Source organism: Psammomys obesus, unplaced genomic scaffold (genome assembly GCF_907164565.1).
Source record: "Psammomys obesus unplaced genomic scaffold, mPsaObe1.curated_primary_1811, whole genome shotgun sequence".
Classification (NCBI taxonomy): domain Eukaryota; kingdom Metazoa; phylum Chordata; class Mammalia; order Rodentia; family Muridae; genus Psammomys; species Psammomys obesus.
Window position 1 is genome coordinate 5,961,372 of NW_026592548.1, and position 24,969 is coordinate 5,986,340.

Below are 24,969 nucleotides of genomic sequence, written 5' to 3' on the forward strand. Positions count from 1 at the left end.
ACACCTCTATAATTTGGGATCCAGGTCTTTAAAATCATTACTCAATCTATACATGTCTAATTGAATTTAAAAATGTGTGTGCATACAGCCAGTAGACAGAAACACTCACATGCCGCTTGCTGATCTGTGTTTGTGACAGTCATCGGCCCTATGCCCTAGGGCTCAAACCATGTTTATTTTAACTCCCTAACTCCTATGGTTTCTAATTATTCAACTCCAGCCTAGCTGTGTTCTGGATGTCGACCTGCAGTCCTGTGTTCCCTTCCCCTTCATCCACCCTCTTCCACATTCAACAGGAACATGCCCAGAGAAGTACCAGACACCAGGCAGCTCCTCTCTGCCCTTTTGGCTGTGCCCTCTCTTTAGAGCTGTTATTTCCTTTGCCTGATTTCATCTTGCCACCAAAGAGCTCTGGGTTAATCAGAAAACCTGCCTCCTTTGAAATAGCTGCAAATGCATAACAAATGTAGAAGGAAATCTCATGGCCTTGAACTTTTATACTCTCATCTCTGATTGTCAAATATATAAACACTTCTTCAGTATCCTGCCTCCTACCTACAAATGTTTCCATAACTACATCTTTATTCTTCTAGGTCTCATGTCTGGGCTTCCTTGTGAAGTCGGAAACCCTCCCTGCCTCGGCCTGGAACACTTTCCATCTTTTCTTGCAGAGTCTATTTGCATCCCTCTACTCTTCCACTACATCCTCTCAGTTCTAAACATGGTCATCCTGGCTGATCCTTCAAGAAAACAAGTAAATAAAACCCTCTTCTAATATTATGGTAGTTTGAGGATAGCCCACATGGGCTCATGTATTTGAGCACTTGGTCCCAGTTGGTGGGACTGTTTGAGATTAGGAGGTATGGTCTTGTTGAAGAAGTGTCATTGGGGGTGGAGTCTGAGGTTTTAAAAGTCTCCCCTCACCCCATCAACGCCTTGTGATAGTGGATCAAATATAAGCTCTCAACCACTGCTACAGCACCACAGCTGTCTGACTGCTGCCATACTCCCACCATAACGGTCATAGTCACCTCTGGAATGGTAAGGCTTGATACATACTTTCTTCTATAAGTGAGTTGCCTTGGTCATGGTATCATATCACAGTAACAGAAAAGTAAGACTACAGTGGTTTGAACAAAAATGGCCCTCTAGCCAGGGCGGAAGCAGTACATGCCTTTAATCCCAGCAGTCAGGAGGCCCAGGCAGGCAGGTCTCTAAGTTCAAAGATAGCCAAGGCTACTCTGTGGCCCCCACCCCCATACTACTAATATATTTGAATGTTTAGTCACCAGGGAGTAGCACTATTTGACAGGATTAGAAGGATTAGGAGGTATGGCCTTGTTGGAGGAAGTGTATCACTGAAGTTGGGCTTGGAGATTTCAAGAGAGCAAGCCAGGCCCAGGTTCACTCTCCTTGCTTGTGGGTCAGGATGCAGCTCTCGGCATCATGGCTGCCTGCTGCCATGCTCTCTGTCCTGACGACAATGGAGTAAACTTCTGAGACTATAAAGCAAGCCTCCAATTAAATGCTTTCCTTTCTAAGAATTGCCATGTGTCTTCACAGCAATAGAACAGTGACTAAGGCAAAGACACATCCCTTCCTCAGAGCATGCACCAATAGCTCATTCCTGACTCCTGTCTTCTGAGAAAACGACCTCCTCCCAAAAGACTAATTTCCTCTTTTGTCCTCAAAATGATCAAATATCTGTCCCCTCTGTCACAATCTGGCTAGCAAATGACCAGCAGCCAGAAATGACAGTCCAGGTAGGGAGGAAGGTGATGAGAGCTTCCTGCATGTGCAATCAGAGTGCCACTCACCTGTGGAAGAGAGCTCGGCAGGCTGTGAAGTACGGGATGCCCAGTGCAGCCCCCTGTCTGAAGTCCAGTGTCTCGGGCAGGGAGTACACAGTGTCATCTGCTGCAAGGGCAAACTCTGCGTAACCACCAGAGACTGTGTTGGAGCAGAAGACCCTGTCGCCTTTCTGAAACAGAGGTCAAGAAGTACATGCAGCTCTGACTCCTATTATGCCAAGATGGATGAGACCTTTACAACACCACTTTACAGTAAGAAACAATCATTTACATATGATGTCTTCATCTCAGCGTCTCATAAACACAACTGAAACACTGAACCTCTCTCTATACATGCTTTTCGAAGTGGGAAGTTATGAAAAGAAGCATGGAAGGAGACGGGAGAACAGAAGGACATCCTCAGATGGAATTGCAACACCGGGAATGCTACAGCAGCTCTGCTGAGCTCTTACTAAGCCAGACACTGTATCTTCTACGTAACCACCACAGTGGCCCAGCGAAGGTGCACACTACCATCCCCACTACAGACCAGGACACCACAGTTTCCTCCAATTAAGCAACACCTGGAGATATCAGAAAGAGACAGCGCATATCCCATTGCCTCTCACAGAAGGAAACAAAGCACCTGCTAATGGCCACATGCTGCCCTAGCCATGGAAATGGCTGGCCACCTGAACATCTAGCCTACATCTTTAGAAAAAAGTATGTAAGAAAGTGGACAGGACACGTAATAGATGAAATACTGAGCAACAGTGGCCTCGGTATCTCAACTGGCCCTATAATAAACAGGAAAAGCTAACAGCACTGTGCTCCAGGATGCATGTGGAAAAGCTTCGGAAGGAAACTGCAAGCCGAAGGCAAGTGTGGCCACTGCACAGTGCTGTCTGTGAATGGTCAAGGTAGACTCAATTAGGATGAATCCCAATTTTGTGGTTTGAAAACAGGCCTGGTTGATTTCGGTGTGATAGAGAATGATTTAGGTACAAAACTTTAGACTCTCCTGGATAGGAGAGGTAGTATTTTCTTCAAGGTTGATGAATAAAAATGAGCTAAACATTTTGAACATAACTTTTGCACATGGCTCTCCTGGTTGTTTCATAACTGTTCTTACTATATGTGGCTTATTATAAATAAATAAAGTCCATATGCATTTGAGAAATAGAACCCACCAGAAGGAAATTATTGCTTCAGAGTTCTGTGAAGGATATGAACAGTGACACACTGCCCCAAATCTTAGGCTGGCACACCTCTAGGAGGAGGGAAAGGAAGACACGCCATCGTAAAGTATGCAAACATGGTAAGACAGGGCAGAGAACAGGAAGAGAAGGAGTTTAAGCTGGGAAGATGGAAGAAGCTCCACAGGGCAGGAGTGTTTGAGGCAGGTCTAAAGTTCAGGATAATCTGAAGAACAGAGCTAGAACGAGGGACACTGTGAAGGAAGCCAGGTGGCAACAGAGAGGGCTCAGAGCAAATGCGGAGACGTGACAAGCATTTCCTCCTGCTCATACAAACACATAGTTCTCACCTCAGAGGGAGTAAGAGTTCATGCTAGATCCTCAGCCTGGGAACAGAGATGTAAGTCAACTCAAGAGCTATATTCCAAAGCGCTAACAGTTTCATGAAGTAAAAGAACAAAAAAAAAGCCATAAATCAAGGCACTTTCAAATACATTAGTGGGAGCATCATGGTAGGCACACAGCAGAGCAAGGAATTCTCTGCTACTGGCCGTAGATGCTGTCTGATGGTATTCTTAGCACTGGGGTTGGTGGGCTGGGCTGGGCCTTACAAACCTGCTGTCACCAAGACAGTCAGCCATCAGTGGGCACAGATGAGCTCAGCTTTTGATAGACTGAGGACAGGCTTCCTGGGAAAAGACCAGCAGGACACAGCACTCCCCCAGGGGAGGCGTCTGAGGTGACGGGCATATCTTACACTGCCCTGTTTAGAAAAGGGAGCAGCTAGGTGCACAGGACTATCAAGCCCTTGAAAAGTCACTACTGTGACATAGGAACTGACTTATAATGGGAATTTATTTGTTTGATTTTCCAAATGCTGGCAGCGAGTACCATTTCAGACAGTCCCCGGTCTTAGTTGAATATTCAAAGCTAAAGACATTGGGCATGAGAAAGGAAAAAGAGGTTGCCTAGGGCTGTGGATTACTGTGGGAAAAGAATGAATACAGAGAGCAGGGATCTGGCTGGGATTAAGAACTTGAGGCAACAGGATCAGGGGAGCATCCAAAGAGCAAGGATGAAAACATAAGGATTCTCTGAGAAAGGGACACAGAACAGATGGCAAAGTGAAGGCTGGGTTTTGTTTTTCTTGTTTAAGAAAAAGTTAAGAGAATGAGAGTGTCAAATGTCAAGGGAAAGTGAAGAAAGATAATGACATAGAAGGGTCCACTGAGTCTGGGAGTCTAGAGACCATCAGTGGCATTAGCAAAAAATATTTAGAGATGTTGTGGGCACAGATTGCCATGACTAAGAAGTGGAAAGCTGCAGGAATCTGTCCACTCCTTGCATGGGGACACATTATATTTCTCTTACTCAGACCGTTTTTGGTAACTATGGTGGCAAAGTTGAGCAGGTTGAGAAATTAAGAGGGAAGAAAGCAGGCATAAACGTGCTACAAAGGCACCATCCATGCTGGGCATGTCTCTTGGCAGGACAGTAAGGACAGCCCTGATAACAGCCCTGATCTTAACTCCCAAACTGCACAGTAACTTTGCATATGTTCATGCTTTATTTCCCCCCTAAAAGAGTTAAGAAATTCTGTCTGCATATGACAAAAGTTGGGCCATATGTCACACCCCTATATTGTTTTCTTCACTGACACATTTCTACTAGACTAAATGGACCACAGTGCATTCAGGAGTTGTGGTGACACAAAAATTACTCAGGACTGATTCCCAACAGACAAACAAGGTCTCTGGCTAAGAAATAGCTTCTTTTTTAACTAGGAATCCCCCAAGTGGCAGAAAATGTGCAACTAGTACATTTTAAAGCTATCAATAAATTTCAGAAGAATGTAATTAAGTCAAAATAGAAACAATTGAGAATAGAATACCTTGAAAGCAGATACACTGTCTCCAACAGATTCTATGACCCCAGCCACATCCGTGCCTGGGGTGTAGGGTAAGACGGGTTTCCGACTGTAGGCACCAGAGCGAATATATGTCTCTACTGGGTTGACACCACAGGCGTAGACTTTGATTAGAACCTGTAATGACAACACCGTTCAGTTTACATAGAGCACTGAGGCATGGTCTTACAATGATGCTATAAGGATAATGATGGAGCTAGAAAAACTGAGACAATGAAGCAAGACCAAAGGAGCCCCTGCCTTCAATAAGCCGGCCTGCATCCTAAGTAAGAAGTAAGGTAGACTGACTTATACATTATTTAAAACTTTATGGAAACAATGAAAGATACTTAAAAGGTACATTTCAAAGACCTCTGTGAGTCCATCAACCCACTTCCTCTTCTTCTGATACATATAGGAAGTTCATTATTTCCTGATGTGCCAGATAGTTTTTAAAGTCAACTTAGCATACACTATAGTCATCTGAAAGCAAGGAAACCCCGTTGAGAAACTACTTCTATCAGGTTGGGCTATACAAACTTATAGGATGTTTTCTTAAACAGTGATGTGGGAAGGCCCAGCCCATTGTGGGTGGTGCCACCCCTGGGCTGCTGGTCCTCTCAGTGCTATAATAAAACAGGCTGAGCAAGCCATGAGGAGCAAGTCAGTGAGCAGCACCCTCCATGGCCTCTGCATCAGCTCCTCTCTCCAGTTCCTGCCCTCACTCAATGATGAACTGTTATGTGGAAGTGTTAGTAAAATAAATCCTTTCCTCTTTAAGTTCCTTTTGGTCAAAGAGTTTCATTACAGCAACAGAAACTCTAAATAAGACCTTCACTGTAAGAGTCATGGACTCACTCTGAAATGGTAAGCCCCAATAACTTCATTTAGAAGTTGTCTTGGTCATGATGTGTCTTCACAGCAAAAGAAAAGTAAGACCCCTTCACAAATGAAGAGCCAAGGGGCTGAGATGGAGCCACAGGAAAGGGAGTCAAAGCACTGAGAGCCAATGCAGGCCTGGACAGTGACGACTTCCACTTCCTGCAGAACTCCATGCTAAAGTCCACAAAGCTTACAACAGAAAAAGCTTGGCCCCACATCACTGGTGGAGGAGGGCTCCACCCCCACCACCAGCACAGCCACAATTGGAAAACAATCTTATGTTGCTGAACCACTGAGACTTGGGGCTACATCTATGAAAGAAGCAGAGTGTGGGGGCTGGGCGTGTGTTAGTAGAATGCTTGCCTAGCATGCTGGACTCCCCAGGCTTGACATCCTGCATTGCAGAGAAGGTCTCTTTACTTCAGCACACCCGTCTCTGCTATAAGAGTATAGGGAGTCCAGCAGAAGGAGGTCTTAACATATAAGTAGAAATTCTGGAGGAATGGCGGAAGGGTATTTTCAGGTAAAAGAAATGCGTGCAAAGTTGGAATGAGAGTCTCTTGGGGAAACTGTATAAACTTAAGGTTATTAAAATCTACTAAGTGGGAATCAAGACCAGGTAAATCAATTAAATAGTCCTATATCCCCTAAGGAAATAGAAGCGGTCATCAAAAGTCTCCCATCCAAAAAAAAAAAAAAAGCCCAGGACCAGATAGTTTCAGAGCAGAATTCTACCAGACCTTCAAAGAAGAGCTAACTCCAATACTCTTCAAACTATTCCACAAAATAGAAACAGAAGGAACATTACCAAACTCATTCTATGAAGCCACAGTCACCTTGGTACCTAAACCTCACAAAGACTCAACAAAGAAAAAGAATTTCAGGCCAGGCCAATCTCCCTTATGAACATTGATGTAAAAATACTCAACAAAATACTTGCAAACCGAATACAAGAACACAAAAAGATATCATCCACTATGACCAAGTAGGCTTCATCCCAGGCATGCAGGAGTGGTTCAATATACAGAAATCCATCAATGTGATCCACAATATTAACAAACTGAAAGAAAAAAGCCACATAATAATCTCCTTAGATGCTGAAAAAGCATTTGACAAAATCCAACATCCATTTATGTTTAAAGTTTTGGAGAGATCAGGGATACAAGGCAAATTTCTAAACATAGTAAAGGCAATATACAGCATGCATATAGCCAACATCAAACTAATTGGAGAGAAACTTAAATCAATCCCACTGAAGTCAGGGACAAGGCAAGGCTGCCCACTCTCTCCATATCTCTTCAACATAGTTCTGCAAGTCCTTGCTAGAGCAATAAGACAGTTGAAGGAGATCCAGGGGATACAAATTGGAAAGGAAGAAGTCAAATTATCACTATTTGCAGATGATATGATAGTATACCTGACCCCAAAAATTCTACCAGGAAACTCCTACAGCTGATAAACACCTTCAGTAAAGGGCTGGATACAAAATTAGCTAAAAAAAAAAAAAATCAGTAACCCTCCTGTATACAAAAGACAAAAGGGCTAAGAAAGAAATTAGGAAAATAACACCCTTCACAATAGCCACAAATGACATAAAGTACCATGGTGTGAACCTAACCAAGCAAGTCAAAGACTTGTATGAAAAAAATTTCAAGTCTCTGAAGAAAGAATTAGAAGAAGATATCAGAAGATGGAAAGATCTCCCAGGCTCATGGCTTAGCAGGATTAACATAGTAAATAGCCATCTTACAAAAAGCAATCTACAGATTCAATGCAATTCCCATCAAATTACCAATACAATTCTTTACAGATCTGGATAGAAAAATTCTCAACTTCGTATGGAATAACAAGAAACTCAGAATGGCTAAAACAATCTTCTACAATAAAAGATCTTCTGGAGGTATCTCCATTCCTGATCTTAAGCTATACTATAGAGCAACAGTAATAAAAACTGCATGGTATTGACATAGAAACAGACTGGTGGACCAACAGAAGACCCAGAAATAAACCCACACACTTATGGACACCTGATCTTTGACAAACATGCCAAAACCATAGAATGGAAAAAAAGATAGCATCTTCAACAAATGGTGCTGGTCTAACTGGATGTCTACATATAGAAAAATGCAAATAGATCCATACTTATCACCCTGCACAAAACTAAAATCCAATTGGATCAAAGACCTCAACATAAAACCAGACACATTAAATCAGTTAGAAGAAAAAGTGGGGAAGACCCTAGAACTCATTGGTACAGAAGACAACTTCCTGAACAGAACACCAACAGCACAGGCTCTATGAGCAACAATCAATAAATGGGACCTCATGAAAATGAAAAAGCTTCTATAAAGCAAAGGACACCATCATCAAAACAAAATGACTGCCTACAGATTGGGAAAGAATCTTCACCAACCCTATATCTGACAGAGAACTAATATCCAGGATATATAAAGAACTAGAGAAGCTGAAAAGCAACAAACCAAGTAATCCAATTAAAAAATGGGGAACAGAGCTAAACAGAGAATTCTCAATAGATGATTATCGAATGGCAGAAAAACACTTAAAGAAATGCTCAACCTCATTAGCCATCAAGGAAATGCAAATCAAAAGAACCCTGAGATTTCACCTTACACCCATCAGAATGGCCAAGATCAAAAACTCAAGTGACAACACATGCTGGAAAGGTTGTGGAGAAAGGGGAACCCTCCTCCACTGCTGGTGGGAATGTAAACTTGTACAAACACTCTGGAAATCAATCTGGCACTTTCTCAGACAACAAGGAATAGCACTTCCTCAAGATCCAGCCATACCACTCCTAGGCATATATCCAAAAGAGGCTCAAGTACACAATAAGGACATTTGCTCAACCATGTTTTTAGCAGCTTTATTTGTAATAGCCAGAAGCTGGAAACAACCCAGATGCCCCTCAACTGCAGAATGGATACAGAAATTGTGGTACATCTATAAAATGGAGTATTAATCAGCAATGAAAAACAAGGAAATCATGAAATTTGCAGGTAAATGGTGGGAACTGGAAAGGATCATCCTGAGTGAGCTATCCCAGAAGCAGAAAGACACACATGGTATATACTCACTCATATAGACATATAATATAGGATAAACCTACTAAAATCTGTACATCTAAAGAAACTAATCAAGAGAGAGGACCCTGACTAAGATACTCAGTCCTCATCCCGAAAGGCAAAGAGGATGGACACCAGAAGAAGAAGAAAACAGGAAACAAGTTAGGAACCTGCCACAGAGGGCCACTAAAAGGCTCTGCCCTGCACACAATCAAAGCAGATGCTGAGACTTACGGCCAACTATTGGGCAGAGTGCATGGAATCTTATGAAAGAAGTGGGAAATAGTAAGATCTGGAGAGGACAGGAACTCCACAAGGAGAGCAACAGAACCAGAAAATCTGAGCACAGGGGTCTTTTCTGAGATTCATACTCCAACCAATTATCATGCATGGAGATAACCTAGAACCCCTGCACAGATGTAGCCCATGACAGTTCAGTATCCAAGTGGGTTCCATAGTAGTGGGAAGAGGGACTGCCTCTGACATAAACTGATTGGCCTCAGAAGATGACAATGCAGCCACTCCTGATGAGATCTGATAGACTAAGCTCAGAAGGAAGGAGAGGGGGACCTCCCCTATCAATGGACTTGGGGAAGGGCATGTGTGAAGAAGGAGGACGGAAGGTGGGTTTAGGGAGGAGGGAGGGGTTTATGGGGGGGATACAAAGTGAATAAAGTGCAATTAATAAAAGTTTAAAAAAAATCTACTAAGCGGGTGATACAAAATCAACCTGGAAAGATGAGCTATGATCAAAGTAAAAAATTTCTCATAAGGCTTGCTAAGGATATTAGACGGGGGGAGTATGGAATGGGCCTTAATAAATGTATACAACTTGAGTCAAAAGGCTATTGATAAAAATCGCTAGAGACAATTAAATTCCAGTTCAATTCTCTTAAGTCCAATATAGTCGAATTTTTAAGGCCAAGGGGAAATTACTTTCCCACCATGTGAAAAATAAAAACCATGGAGGTTCATGATAGCAGAACTTATTCAGAATTCCCATGACTCCATTAAAACCCTGTTATTATATTACAAAGCTGATTTTCAACATCAGAAACTTGGTGGTAGCCAAAAGTTACTCCTTTTCAAATGTCTACTTCACTAATTTTATGTGCCTTATTCTGTCAGGGTTCACACAGACAGTTGGATACTGTCCTGTTTCACAATCTGCAGGTCACTGTGCATCCCCTCTGGGTGGGCATTGCTGGAACTGAATAGTCATTTCCACCTGATGGCCTTGTGGGACAGGAACCGCCACGTCTGACTGGAGTTTCAGCACTTCTGGTCCACCAAATTCAAACACTCGAATGGCCCTCATCAACTTCTGGGTAGTTGCCATGGTGACCTAGAGCCTGAGAAAAAATTAATATAGCATCATAGTGTATCTAGGGTATCACTGTTTTCTCACCCCCAGAGGACACAGATCAAACAACCTTCCAAACTACAATTTAAGCTCGTAGCTTACCACTGATCTCACTTCATGTTTAAGGATCTTTCATCTCAAAAGTCCTTCAGCTACAAAGCAAAACACCCCATACTACTTCCTATGGGATTCAGTGCCTTCAACAAGGGAGTTAAGCATGCAAACAGAAACATCTGGACCAAATAGGACATCACAGCTGATGTTTGCTTTTGCTTAAGCTTGGCCTGCAGTGTCAGAAATTTATGAACTAACATTAGATGTAGGGTTCTTTAATCAGATTATGAAATGTTGCAAACAGACAGAAAAACAAGGAGTAAACACATTTATGCCCAGCTTCTAACAAGTGAACCTTTTAACCTAAAGCAATATAGACATAATTGAGGCCTATTGCACTCTCCTTTCACACTGCCTCTGGGCCAACTTTCGAGAATCAATTAGTACCATAAATTCAATGCCAGAGAGCTTGTACGAACTTAGGAGCAATGCATGCTATTGTTTTGTATACTTACTAACTTTACTTAGGTTGAGTTGTACTGAATTGTTGTCTTTTCCCTTTTAGCACTAAGTTTTTGAAATTTATCAGATTATAGAAACATTAGACTTCCTATAGTTTTTATTACATTTGTTTATATGTGCATATGAGCGTGAAAGGAGGTGTGGGCACATGCTAAAGTCCAGGCGTGGAGGTCAGTTTTCTCACTTCTCCATGTGGGTTCTGGAATCAAACTGAGGTGCCTAGCTTTGGTGGTAAGTGAACCATCTCCCAGCCCCTGTGTAGTTCATAGTAATAAAAGGAGAAAAGAAAATGAAACCTAAAAAAACAGTGTAGCTGTTTATACACTAAAAAGGCCCAGGTAACCTTTCTGCCCTCCTGTTATTATTAAAAGGAAGAGAAAACCAGGTTAAAAATAAACTCTAAGAAAAGCAAAGGTACTTAGCATAGGAAATTACATGCCTGGAAACACCATACTGCTGGAGATGTGATGAGCGGTTTAGCTGTATGCCTGTAATTTTAACTACGACTTATCACAATTTCTTTAAATAAGTCAAATGAAGCAGTTAGATTCTGCTGCCACCTAGGTGTTTGTTAACACATCAGAGATGTAAGACTCGGAACCTGAGACACAAATTCAGAGACCTCTCTCCAGTCCCGAAAACAAGTCAAGCGCAACGCTACCACAGCCCTGCACTGTCACTATTCACACAGGTGCACTTTCTCTGTTAACTCTGAGTGTTGCCATGTTTACATCCCTGGAGATGGAAACAGCAGCCTCCATGTCCTTACAGGGCCTCAGCTACAAACTAAAGTGCACAAAGGTAGACACAAAAACACAAAGGCTGACGTGGGCACCGTGGGTTGTAAGGCGCCACAGACCGTGGGTGAGGGGTTACTTTTGCCTTCATGGTGCTGGTGACTCTCCACCAACCACACTGGAAACCCTGTGAGGACGACTTCCTCACAGCTGGATGGACAGAAACCCTCTCCAGTAAACCCTCTAGTACCTCTGGACAACGAGGCAGAGCACAGTTAGAACAGAGTTGTACACAGCTATCCGGAGTACAGGAGTGCAGTGGCTAGAGCATCAAATAAGGGACCAAAGATGCCATCCTTCTGTAAGGGACACCAGCAGTCAACAGTCTTGACCTCGAGGGTCTCTTTAAGTAAGAAGTCATGGCTATCTGCTGCAGGTCACGGCTGTTACACTCAGAAAAGCACGTAGCGATAGTGAATTACTGTCCAAAACCCAGGAAAGGTAAAGGCTGCCAGGAACTGTGTACACACATACACACTGTCTCTGTGTGTCTATCTTTGACTCTCTCACACACATTCTGTTTGTCTCTATGTGTCTATCTTTGACTCTCTCACACTCTGTATCTCTGATTGTCTATTTTTGACTCTCATACACACACGAGATACTTAACTCTTTTTCTTTGTTTCCTTTCTTTACTGGGCTGTAGTGAGAATCTAGGCCCTTAAGCATGCTAAGCATCTACAGCTGGGCTCTACATCCAGACTTGGGCTTTTCTGAGGGTCTGGCTACATGGACCAGGTTGGCCTTGAACTTGCTACGTAAACGATGCTGGTCTCCAATTCTTAATCTTGCTGCTGTGATAACAGGCACACACAACCTCACTCTTCTTTTCCACTTTCAGTTTCTATTTACTGCCTCTGTATCCATTTCCCACACATCTGTCTTTCCAACAACATTATTACCTCAAAAAGACTATAATAATAAAATCAAAATTGTTCTAAACCAGGGTCTGTATCTTGTTGCTAACTCATTTATTTTTCTTACATTTTGAAGGGAAGAGGGAGAGGAGAAAAGGGAGGGAGGAAGGCAGTGACTTCTCTTCATTCTGTCCTAAGTCTGGAAGACTGCCCTCACCCTAATACTTCAGAAAGAGGGCCTGGCCATGGCAGCGCCACCTCCTGCCCCTCCTGACCTTATTCCTCACTGAGCCTTTGCATTCTGACTGGTCAATCTCCAGTCTGCACTCACTGCTTCTGAACTCAACCACAGTATCATCATCCACTTCATAATACTGGTGCTGTATCAAAGAGAATCACAGGGAATAAAACAGCAAGCAATTATGAAAATCCTTAAGCCCACATAATACCCAGCTTTTCCCAAAACATACAGTTTTTTTTTTAATATCCATTCATTTAATTATCTTCACAATGGGCACAAATGAAACCATTACCTTGTGCAGAACTAAAGGCCCCATTATATGGGTGAGAAAACACAAGAAGCTCAGAGACTCAGACACGTCACAGAGGTCATGCGGAGGTAGAATCCCAGGCCAGTGCTTGAAGTGTTTTATTAACTTACAATCTTCCAGATTCACTTTTGGAAATGTTGGCATAGATTGTCTTTAATTTCTCTGAAATGAATTCTGGAATGTCTGAGAAATTAGGTATGAAATGTCAACAAGCTACAGGCCGGGGCACATATCCTCTAAGGCATCTACTTGGGTATTCTTCAATGACTACAGATTGGGAAACACAGGAGAAACACCAAGGACATGGTCCTGCAGGGAGAGCTAACCTTTCCTGATGGCTCGGCTACCTTCGGGGATTGCCTGCAGCAGCAGGGAGTAGGCTGCAGGGGATGCTAGCAACACAATAAGCTGTACCGGTACTCAGGGTCTCCCACCAAACAAAGAGGAGCTTTCTGCCACTTTCAGAGCACCTCACACTGTGGCCCAGGCTAACTCACTTCATAGACCAGGTTGGTCCAGAGTTCTGGGTGACTCTCCTAGTACATGCGCCATCATGCCTGTCTTCTTGGGTTTGTCAACTATGTTGTGGTTTACATAGGCTTTTCTATTTACCAAATATATATGCTATGAAAATGATAGTACCTTGCTTATTTATTTTACTTTTTACTTCTAGGACATACAGAATTAAAAAATTCTCCTCTGGGCTATGCTTGAATAAATGTATCTTAACAGAGAGTTGATGGGTCAATTCCCAAACTCAGAGTAATGACATACTACTAGTAAAGAACAGGGATGGGGCTGGGGTTAGCAGCAAAGGACAATGTTATCCTCTTGCTGAGGCTTCGTTTGGAGTTCCAGCGCCAACTTGGGTGGCGCAGACTCATCAGGCTCACAACCAATTCCAACTCTAGTCCCGAGAGACCCCATGCCCTTGTCAGGCTCACAACCAATTCCAACTCCAGTCCCGAGAGACCCCATGCCCTTGTATGTCCTGAGGGCACCGGGCAGTGCACACGGTGCAGACATGCAGGCAAAACACCTATATGCATAAAAGAGTATTTTTTAAAAGACCAAAAGAAAATAATTTTTGTTTTTCCAGACAGGGTTTATCTCTGTAGCCCTGGCTGTCCTGGACTCAGACTCTAGACCAGGCTGGCCTCAGACTCACAGAGATCCTCCTGCTTCTGCCTCCCTGAATTCTGGGAAGAAAAATAAAATTTATTTTTCGAGATAGTTTTAAATAAAAGCGAAGAAAGGGACCCACTAATTATAAAATGTACTGCCACTGTTCTGGAATGGCTTATGGAAGCACATTGCTTATTATTAACGTAGACATTCACATAAATGATGAAAATTAAAGTGTCCAGTACGATTCTTCTGGCTATATGATGTGGTCACTGTCTTGGTCTCACAGAGATCCCCCTATCCCCCGGCAGTCCGCGGATAGGGCATGCAGTCTGCAGTGTGAGTGGGCCGCTGTGAGCTGCATTCATTCCCTAGGGCAGGAGCCAGGGAGTCATGGTGGTTTCAGAGGCCCAAAGGCAGTGGACAAATAGTACACAAAATGGCCTTTGGACCTTTCAGTCACTGACAGGTCTTTTCTGGTCACCGGGCTTGAGGCACTCTAGAATTCGTAATGTGCAATATGTAGTTAACAAAATATTACGTTTTCCCTCTGTCTCTTCTGTCTTTTGTCTCCTCTACCCCTCCCTCCCTGTCTCTCTGTGTCTCTGTCTCTCTCTCTTTCTTTCCTTTAAAGGCCGTTGTAGACAGGTGCTAAAGGAAGATAACAGCGTCTGCTGTGCGCACACTGGAGGCCATAACACAGAAAGTCCTCTCCCTGCACCTGGGAAATAGTGAACCCCGAGTTGGGGCCCAGATGCCTGGCATCAGCAGGCGGTACAACCGGGTCCTAACACCCAGCCGGCTGCTGTGCTCATCTCCAGTGCAGATCCTCCCAGAGCCTAGGACTTGGGGGTCGGGGGCGGCGAGCAAGCCTCCCAGCAGACAAGGGTAGGAGTTTGTGGTCCTGGGCGACCGCCAGGTTGTGAGCAGGTAACCGAGGACAGAAGGAAGGAAAGGAAAGGAGTCAAACCAACCGCTGTTCACTTGGATGAGATCGACGTTGAAAAACCACTTACCCTTCTCTAGAATACGAATCAAAACTTCCTAAGCTCCAAGAGTTCCCTGGGAAAAAAGATAGGCCAGCCTTTTCTAACTTTTGCAAGGCTCCGCCTCGCCGTTACACCTCCTCTGCAGTCCAGTGTCTCTCACCAGGCTCCCGATTGCGCAAATGGAGAAGTTTGGTCCTCTCCGGCCACCGTGGCGGCAATATGGCTGCGCCCATGGGTTAGAAGAGGTGCGTTCCGAAGCAAAGAGAGCCGGCCCCTGGTCGCCCAGGCATGGACCGCAGCGCAGAGTTCGGCCGATGGAAGGCGCAGAGCCTGAGCAAGGCGGACCTCAGCCGGAAAGGCAGCGTGGACGAGGATGCGGTGCAGGTTGTGGAGCTCCTGAATTCGCGTGAGGAGTTTTTCACCACCAGCTCCTGCGCAGGCCGCATCCTCCTCCTGGACGGGGTGAGGACCCGGGCCGGCGCCTGTGCGCGGGTGACCTCCGTTACCTGTGCTCCCAAAGAGTTGTTATCCACCTGGGCCTTTTACAATCGGCGTTGTAATTCTGACAAGAGCCCCCCAGTGATGGTGGAACCAGCTTAAGTGGCAACAGCTAGAAAATTCGGGTTATAGAAGGCTGGGACATTTGTCTTCAGTCCCGTGGGCCCAAGCTCATCCTCTCTTGAACCGTTCTAAGTCACTGTTATTACTAGATGGGCTTCGCTAACTGCCCCCTAGTGGCCCACTCCATTATTGCATCCCTGGACAGTTTTAGCTCTTAAATGCAACAAGGCTTGTAGAAGATCCTCAAAGCCTCAGGCTGAGATCTCTAACCGATTATTGCAAGTATTGACTGTTAGGGAATTTGCGTATTCTCATCCTCTTCCTGTCCCACGGGACAACATTTGTTGCATAGGATTTTGTGTTGACGAAATAGGATCACTAATGTTCATCATTTACTGTGCCTGGCTCACACTGTTCCTTGAAAGTTACCTCATTTTCATTTTATTAATGTTGTTGTATCTAGAGCATGAAAGACCTCACGTGCATGGTCACAATTGTTAGGTCCAGCTTGGCTAATCATTTTCTAAAGTCACAGATTAGCAAGGCCTGTCCATGTTTCCATTGCTTCCATTGCTCACACTTGGGCACTCTTGTCCACAAGCCTGCTGCCCACACCACAGCTACCACTGCCCCACCTGGGTGTTTTCAGGGCTTTCCTAGTAAGTCTCTGAAATACTATTTTTTTTTCTCTTCCAAACTGTGTTATACATCACAGTGTTAGGCCCAGGGAGAGCCTAACTGCTAGAAAGGCAACTGAGGGAAACTTGGAGGCGGATTGGTGCAAAAGCAAGAGGTTTATTCAGACCATGGCACGGTGGGGCCTTCTTACAAGTCAGCAAGGAACAGCAGTGATGGGTAAAAGCCTTGGGTTTTTAAAGGAAAAAGTATGTGGAGGCATGGGGTTGCAAGCTTGTCAGTACAGAATTGGTTCATTTTAGGCACTCAAGTCACCAGATGTCTAAAGGATATTTGATCTTTAAGTTATACCAGGGATGTCTTATGACATGCAGATTCAGGCTTAGTTGGGGGGAGGGGTGACCATCACATCCTGTGACTTCTCCAAAAAGCAGAGTGAAGAGCTATCTGGGTGAGAGAGTTGTGACCTTCTGGACCGGTAGCCAGGAAACCCTGTCTTGTACTGCCAGTTTGGACAGTACTTTGCAATAGGGTGGAGACCTTGGGAGCAATCTTCTTCAAATGGGAGAAGCCCTTGGGCACACTGCTTGGCCTAGTTTAACTTTTTTCAGCAGGGTGGGCCTTGTCCCAATTGCTTCTTCTGTCTGTGTCCTACTGCTTTCTTGAAGAGTGCTGAGAGGACTTAGTTTAACATGGGCTATGAAATTCCTATAAAGAGACCTGTAAAGTTATGTTGTTCTTCTCAACAGTCATTATATATGTATTTGGGGTATATGTATATACCTTTCAAAATAGGATTTTCTTGGCTAAACGTCTGTGCCGAAACTTTGTAATATCTTACTTCAGAGAATCCAAGTTTATGTTGTACTGTATCCTACAACCCTGTCTTCATTTTGACTATCTGCCAGAATTGAACTGTTGTGTCTGTCTTGCTCATGGTCTTCAGTTAGGAATGGCAGCACTAACAGCTGAACTTAGGGCATCATGAATGCTAAGTAGATGCTCAGCCACCAAGTCACAGCTGCAGCCTCTCCTCCTTTCTCTAGCTTCTAAAACAGGCTCTGTTAGGTGCCTAGGCTGCTCTTGAGCACATTCTGTAGATCGAAGAGGCTTTGAACCTGTGATCCTCCTGCCTCAGCTTCTGGAAGAGCTGTTCTCCTCTAATGCTACCCCTCTATCTACATGGCTGAGTCCTGAGTCCTCAAGCGCCAGTCTTCAGCCAGATAGCCAAAGAGGTGTGTGCGGACAAGCACAGTACCCCTTAGCAGTGGCTGCTCATTCTCAACTGTCTTAGGATTCTCTCTGAACCTCTTTTACTTTATGTATCTCATACTTTGTTGGTATTCACTTTTACTCTGCCTTATTAGGAAAGAAGGAATGTGACAACTCAGGATAAGCTAAACATAGATAAATCAGAGATGCTCCCAAATCATGGTATTAGATTCTGTAAATTTGTTAAGTGTAAGCCACTCACTTGGCTCTGAGGTTTATAGTAGCCAGTACAAGGCCAAATACATGTTACTAAAATCTTGTTATGAAAAGCAGTTATTCAGGGTACATGCCTGTAAGATCAGGCGGCCTAGTGTCCTCCAGAGCCCTGTATGCAAGGATATGTTAGAGATACAGTGATCTCCATGTATGTGGTTTCTTGCTTTCACTTTCCTGTAGCTGAGGAAAGGATCTGTGCATACCTGTTAGAATTGGCAAATGAAAAATGCTTAGGTCAGTGCTGGAAAGCCTTTCCAGATCTCTGAAACATCGGTCCTGGCTTCTTTGCATGTGTGTCTAATATAGAAATCACAAGTATATTTCCATGGTGATGAGGAAAGTGTTCAAAGGAGTGTGCATCACAGATATCACCGAATGGTGGGTCGGATGTAGTTATTTTATGTAGTACTACCCAGGCTATTCTCCAGAAGGTGCCCCTCTCTTTTTCACTTTGTGTAATCAGATGCTTCTAGCATAAAAGCCCCCCATTGTCCTTCTAACAAAAACAAGACCAAATGGGCTTGTGACCCCATGGTAAGTGTACGCACCCAGCATTCGTGACGCCTTGGGTTCCATCCCGAGCACCACACCAACACAGAAACAAGCCAAAAACATGGTGTGTTTTTGAAGGCACATGAGTACTTTTACCGTTCAAGTCCTAAGTTATTTGAGTTGATTTTCCTCTAGGTTATCTTAACCCAAAACATTGAATTATTTTCAGTAATTTTATGAGTACTGACTTAAGAATGCTCGTCATAGTATACAATGCAATGTACTTATTTTGTCAAATATTACAATTAAGTTGTCTGCTGTTTTAGAGCATAAACGGTTCTGGGGTTCAGAAGCAGCACTGTTCCTGGCTACTGGTCACACATAAACCTTGTGTGAAAGATGATGTGGTAAGTTTTTAATATGTAAAAATAAACTTTAAAAATCCAGTTTAAATTTATGTGGAAAGACTAGAACAAAACCTTGTATAATTGTAATGGCTGAAAATTATGAATTCCAGAAAGCTTTCGCCACTTGGGCCCTGCTGGGTTGTAGGACGTGATGGTGTGGAAGTGTCCACGGGCCTACGGCTCAGTGCAGCACCCTCTTTAGTAGCAGAGTGTTTGTGCATTTGACATTCATTTCTGTTATTTAATAACTTTGTATCCGGAACAAATTATAGAAGGAGAAGGGGATTGCCTCTGTCTGCATTGCCATTTAATTTTGGAGATAAGTGTGCATCATTTACCAGGCTGGCTTCTGGACACCCTCATGGCTATGCTCAATTGTCTGGTTTCTGAGTCTGCAGAGTTAGGTGAGCATCAGGAAGGTTGTGTTAGGCAGCTACCTTTCCTTCCTGGTTCTTCTAGAAACCCAGTCCCATCGTATGCAGAAGAGAGGAAAGGACAGACTGAGAGTGAGGCATGGCTAGTTCCAGTATTCTTGTGTTGAATGAGGAGGGCTCCCTCAACTGTGTCTCCAGGAGCAAGCTGTGTTCCTCCTGCCTGCACTTGCTCCTCTGGTGCAGGTCTCTGCAGCAGCAAGGGGGAACTGCCAACAGTCCCTGCAGAAAAGACTTCCTTTTCCTAACAATCGTGGACCAGTCGCAAAAGGACTGGTTGTCCTACGTGAACTTGGTGCTTCATGCTAGATGAACTGCTTTTCCTGGACAGGGAGAGTGTGAGTGGCAGGGCTGATTGACAGCTCACTAGAATCCATGGTGAGAAGGTGGGAGGGTGCTGCCCAAGAATGCCAGGCACACAGAAATAGTAACTGGTATAGATTTTCGCTCAGTTGTAGTATTATGTGTTTACTGTGTGCCACTGTATATACTGTACCATCAGGGCAAGCCAGGCCAGAAGGCAGATACCTGCCACTCAGGAAAGACAAGGGTACGTAACTTGCAGTTGCTAAGAACAAAGAGCATGTGCTAGGCTCCCACAGTATAATGCTTTACTCAGAGCCGGGATGAGGAGGGCTAAGACCCAGGCTCTGGCAAGGAAAAGACAGTGTGCTATCCCCTGGTGGAGACCAGACTCCTGCCTGATAAAGCTTCAGGACAGCCCAGAAGGACATTGTAGGATAGGCAACCACTTTGTACTTCCGTAAGGGGACCTTGACCCTTACCCTGTGGATCTGCAAAATTGATACCTGGTTCTAAGAAACTGAGTTGTACCCGTACAGAGGGAGCAGCGTTTTCCCTATGTGCCATGGCTTCCATCCTTTTGAGCCAGTCCTGTACACAGTACAAAGTTCCTCTGGGGCACACTGAGGAGACATCAGGCCTTTCTGAGTCACAACGAGAATGTCTCTGTCTCAGTCTTAACATTTGGCCATCTTCCATGTGCAGGCTTTATGTTCTACATTCCATAAAGAAAAGTCTGTTGTGGGCTCACATTAAACAGTAGTTTACTTTTGTCAGGAAAGGGGAACTGGAAAAGGCTTAGATTTATGGGGAGACTAGAAATCACGTCTTTAAAGACAATAAGCAAACAGGCCTGATGCAGTGGCTCAGTGGATAAAGGCACTTGCTGCCAAGCCTGATGACCTGAGTTGATCTCCAGGACCTGTGTGGTATCAGGAGAGAACCAAGGAAAGTTGTCCTTTGATAGGCTCCATAGTGCAGATGTCCCACCCACCCAATAAATAAATAAATGTGAGAAAATTTAAATAAGCAAATAGTAAGGTTTTTAATAAGAGAATGCCAAGAAAGCCGGAGAAACAGATATTACAGACAGCCTGTGCTTGGTGGGATCATTGCTGGGAAAGCAGATGGTGGGAGGTAGAAACAGGTGCACAGGGCAGGGTGGAGCAGCGCCTGACGCTGCCCTTTGCTTCCCTCAGATGGCAGCTCTGAAGGGCACGGCCAGCGATGCTGTTCTGAAGTTTGAACCATTCATTCTCCATGTGCAGTGCCGCACACTACAGGATGCACAGACCCTGGTAAGGCTTTCTGCCTGCTCTTGAATTTAGACATCTGTGGGTAGAATTAATTTTAAGCTCTAAGCCACCTTTTAAATTTGTTTGATATTGGTTTATTCAGCTAATGTTTTGATTTAGTGATTTTCATCTGTTTGATTAGTCTAGCCACTTATGTCAAGTGTTAGGATCAGGGACTCCTGTTAGCCTCTCGGAAAGTAAAGTCCGTAACCACACATGGCCACTGTGTTCCTCAGGATCCTGCCTGTGAATTTCGCCGTCCTGTGTCTGGCTGTGTTTTAAAAGGCAACTATGTGGAACTTCGTGTTTGAAATCTTCCTTTTCTGCTTACACCATCTGCCTGCTTGCAGGCAGCGCTGTTTCATCACAGTGTAATTTAGTGAGACCAGTCCACATGTTTCACAAAGCATCTGGCTAGAACTGTGTGTGAGCACCTCTCTCACCATCTCTCAAGAAAGTTCCTGATGCCAGGACAGAAAAAGAATAAAGATGGTTAGGCCTATCACTAGGAATCAGTGCTTCTAAGCAGATTAGAGTGTTCCTAATACAGAGTTTTAGAAGTGAGAAAGGGCCTGGTGTATTCACAGAGCAGAAGGCCAGAATGAAACCATCAGGTTGCTTTCTCAGTCAAGTGCCAGTTGCAAAGGTTGGAGCAGTGTGTTCTAAGAGCCTAGTTCTGCCACAGGTGAGACTCAGCTAGGCCTCTGTGAGTGTGTGGCATGGCCTGAGATGACACAAAGAACATGAGGGGACAGAATCAAATATATTTTAGCTTTGGATTAACAGATGATGAAGTTAGGGATCGGACAGCCTATGAAGGAGAAAAGTGGGGAAGGATAAGTCTTAGTGTGGTCTTCGCACCCCGGTGCCAGGTGATGTCTATAGGTGCAGGAAGCTCAGAGTGTGGGGACCAGGCAGCAGTAGCTAGACCAAGTGTGTGGGTTTGAGATGTGCATCTTAATCTGGAGGCCTGCCTGTTGGGGCTACCATGATAGAATACCATGTAGCGAGCCAATGGGTTGGCAGCATTGGTTTCTTGTGGGACAAGTCTGTGCCTTCCAGATAGGCACCTCCCCCTTGTCTTCTCATGGCCTGGCCTCTGTGAGTGCACGCCACTGGCATCTCTTTCAGGGACATCAGCCCTGGTGCTGTGAGTCCCTGCCCTGGTGACCTCATTCAACATTACCAGCATAAAGGGCCTTTCTGCAAATGTCAATGGGGCTAGTATGTCATGGATGCCTTGAAGACAAGCTCAGCACTAACCCCTAAATGAGGTTGTTTGTGTAGGCAGCTGTCCTGAGCTGGCCTGAGGTTAGCAGCAGAGAGATGCCAGTGCCCACTATTTAAAGCCATGTGCCCAGCACTGTGGAGAAAGTGAAGGAACATGGAGCCGTTTATAGGTGCCTCCAAAGTGCTGGCTAAGAGGCAGTGCTCTGCAACCTGTGGCTCTGTTTCTTCTAGATATGGATCTGTCTTCTCATCTCCCTCCAGAGTAAACCGCCTGCGCTTCCTAAGCTTACCTTCCCCATTTCCGTCCTCAGGCCCAGTTCCCAGTGCTCATCATTGTGGTGATAGGCCGCCCTCTCCTGGCCAGAGCTGTGCTGGAAGTCTGACATGCAGAGCTGACTGCAGCAGGGCCACATGTGTCCCCTGCCCAGGAGCACACTCACTGTTGTCCAGTCTGCTGGGCACTAAAGAAAAGGAGAAACTACCCATGGTGTTCTCCCAGAGTTTGTATTTATTCCAGGGAGGGAGCCGAGCAGTGGAAGACAGTTTCTCCTTGGGTGCTTGCTGTTTAGGGCATAGTTAGGGCACTGTGCTTGAGAGCAATGGGAAGGAATAAAGAAGGAGCTGGGGGGCTTCCCTGAAAAGACATCATACAGTGGGATCAAGACACATGAGAAACCAGTAGGCCAGGCAGAGGGAAAGGCCTGAAAGGCACAAAAACAAAGACCGCTGTCAGAAAAGGCTTTTGGTGTTCAGAGAGCAGAAGGGAAACCAGATGAAACTGCAGAAGAAGGCAGGGATGCAGTCATGTAGACCATTCTACCTCATGCTGGGGTGTCTGGACTCCCTTTTGGCAGGGATATAAGGAGGGCTAAAGGGAGTGGAGGAAAACAGACTCCTGCAGAGGTCTGCGAGCATCATGCAGACTTGAACAGCTTAGAGAGGAGAGAGCTGGGTAGGTGTGAGTTGAAGGTGGAAAAAACAGGAATTGTATGTGGGCAGAGGGCTCCAAAGCTAAGAAGCTCACTTTGGAGCCTGACACAGTGGATGGATGGTGGCACCTGTGTGAAAGCCTGGCTGGTCGAGAAACGGGTTTTTAAAATGAGGTGTGGGTTGTGCACGAGTGGTCTGAGCTGGAAGTGGGACTCACCGACACAGGGCATACACGGGCTGGCCTACACAGGGGATTGGTGACATCTCAGGAGAGCCACTTAGAGCAAATCCTCAGTGCTTGCACTTCTGACATTTGAAACCAGATCATGCTTTGTGGAGAGACTGCTCTTTGTACCATGGAGTGCTGCGGTAGCATCCCCAGCTAAACTTCCCCTTCACAGCCACCACCGCCCTGCCACTGTGACACCCTGGCAACCACCAGTATCTCCCATCACTGCAGAATGCCCCTGAGGAAAACCATTGCAAGTCAAGAACTGCTGAGCTGAGGGAAGGCCTGGGTCTTTAGCGGCCAGTCAGGTACCTGAGCACCCCCATAGGTTTGGCATGTTGAGACCCATCACATCTCATGGTTTTCTCTAAGACTGAGGACACCGAGGGAACTTTGTTCTTTCTTAGCGAAAGCACCTCATTTGTTTAACGTTTGCTTCTGTCTAACATGGTTCATGTCACCATCACTGTTTCTACTCTCTCTTGGTGACATTTCCAAGCCTGCTCTTGGGTTTGTGTGACAGGCATTATGATGGGGCCTTAAAGCATAGTCCACCCCGCCAAACACAAGAATGGTTTTGCAGTTAGTTGTTTCTGCCACTTACAGAGCATAACTGAGGGTCAGGCTAGTTGGCATACCAGCACCTAGAGTGTTGTGTTTTCTTACAGCATTCGGTGGCAGTTGATTCTGGCTTCAGGAACTCTGGCATCACCGTGGGAAAGCGAGGGAAGACCATGCTGGTAAGGTGCTGTTGGCAAGAACAGTTCTGAGTGTGACATGCTGGAGCCCTCTGCTAGCACTCCTGCCCTTTTTCTTGTTCTCAAAATGCCTTCCTGTTTTCGGGTCCCAGACCTTCAGTGGGAAGACTCTTCCCTAGATAGTAAATCCCAAGTTTGAATTTGTTAGTGAGTCTCTGTTTTATACCAGATTCTCTATTTACCTTGAACCTGCTCCTTTCTCCACGGCCTCATCCTGAGTCATCAGGGGGTGATAGAATAAGTGTGGTTGTGCGATGCAGAGCCTTGTAGGCAATCCAAGGTGACAACCTCCTGACCACAGCTATGCTTTATGAACTTGAGCTGAGTGCCTTGGTCTCTGTGCTTGGCCCAGAGGTCTAGAAGACAGCACTCCTGGAGCCAAGTCCAGCCACGGGGAGCCCGTCACTCCACCCTCTGATTAATGGTTGGATACTGCGAGATCAGCAAAGTCAAGGGTGTTTGTTACCTGTCCCTCACAGAAAAAGCCTGCCACATGATCCCAAGGTTCTTAAATCCTACATTTTTCTGTCCTTTCCTGGCCAACTCAATCCATAGTAAGTTTGCCCAATTCTGATCTCCTGTGATGTTTACCATTTGCACAGCACATATTGTATTTGAGCAGTGTCAAATTCCTGCTATTCTTGCTCCCTTGACTATTTCTATTTTTCACAAATAGCCTATTTCCCAAATAGAGATGGCTTACAAAGAGCTTAGGAAGCATGACTGAACAGTAAATGAAAGCCTTCACTCCATGTGTGTGCAGTACATAAGGGACGGCACGGGGTCTCCTCGCCTGTCTCTCCCTTTCCCTTGTTTCAGTCGTCACTGCTCTGATCATATCTGCCTCTGTGCCTTTGTCAGCCAGGCCCTGGCCCCAGTTCCTGAGCCAGCACTCAGCGTCCATCTCCTCATTTCTAAGACTGTCTCCTGGTGGCTTCTGAGAGCTCTTGTCCTGCCTTCCCAGTCCCCTACCAATACTGTCAGAATCTCTCCCTTTAAATTGACGGGATCTCCCAACCTTTTCCCTGATACTCAGGGCCTTAACTGGTGTGTGTGTGTGTGTGTGTGTGTGTGTGTGTGTGTGTGTGTGTGTG

General features: G+C 45.0%; 2 protein-coding genes across 4 annotated transcripts in view; one reads left to right on the top strand and one right to left on the bottom strand.

Moving 5' to 3' along the window:
• Positions 1–15,427, bottom strand: part of Cryz (crystallin zeta) — a 32,660-nt gene extending 17,233 nt beyond the window's left edge. For both annotated transcript variants that reach the window (XM_055614451.1, XM_055614449.1), the window contains exons 1-4: positions 15,143–15,427; positions 10,086–10,209; positions 4,878–5,030; positions 1,818–1,981 (exon numbers count right to left, since the gene is read on the bottom strand). In XM_055614451.1, the coding sequence (XP_055470426.1) occupies positions 1,818–1,981; positions 4,878–5,030; positions 10,086–10,196 (428 nt within the window). In that variant the 5' untranslated portion in view covers positions 10,197–10,209; positions 15,143–15,427. The remainder of the gene's footprint in view (positions 1–1,817; positions 1,982–4,877; positions 5,031–10,085; positions 10,210–15,142) is intronic.
• Tyw3 (tRNA-yW synthesizing protein 3 homolog) overlaps positions 15,356–24,969 on the top strand; it is a 15,626-nt gene continuing 6,012 nt past the window's right edge. Inside the window, exons 1-4 of one of the 2 annotated variants that reach the window (XM_055614452.1) lie at positions 15,356–15,577; positions 18,619–18,699; positions 20,633–20,731; positions 23,786–23,857. In XM_055614452.1, coding sequence (XP_055470427.1) covers positions 15,404–15,577; positions 18,619–18,699; positions 20,633–20,731; positions 23,786–23,857 — 426 coding nt within the window. In that variant the 5' untranslated portion in view covers positions 15,356–15,403. The remainder of the gene's footprint in view (positions 15,578–18,618; positions 18,700–20,632; positions 20,732–23,785; positions 23,858–24,969) is intronic. The other variant, XM_055614453.1, reaches the window with a different exon arrangement.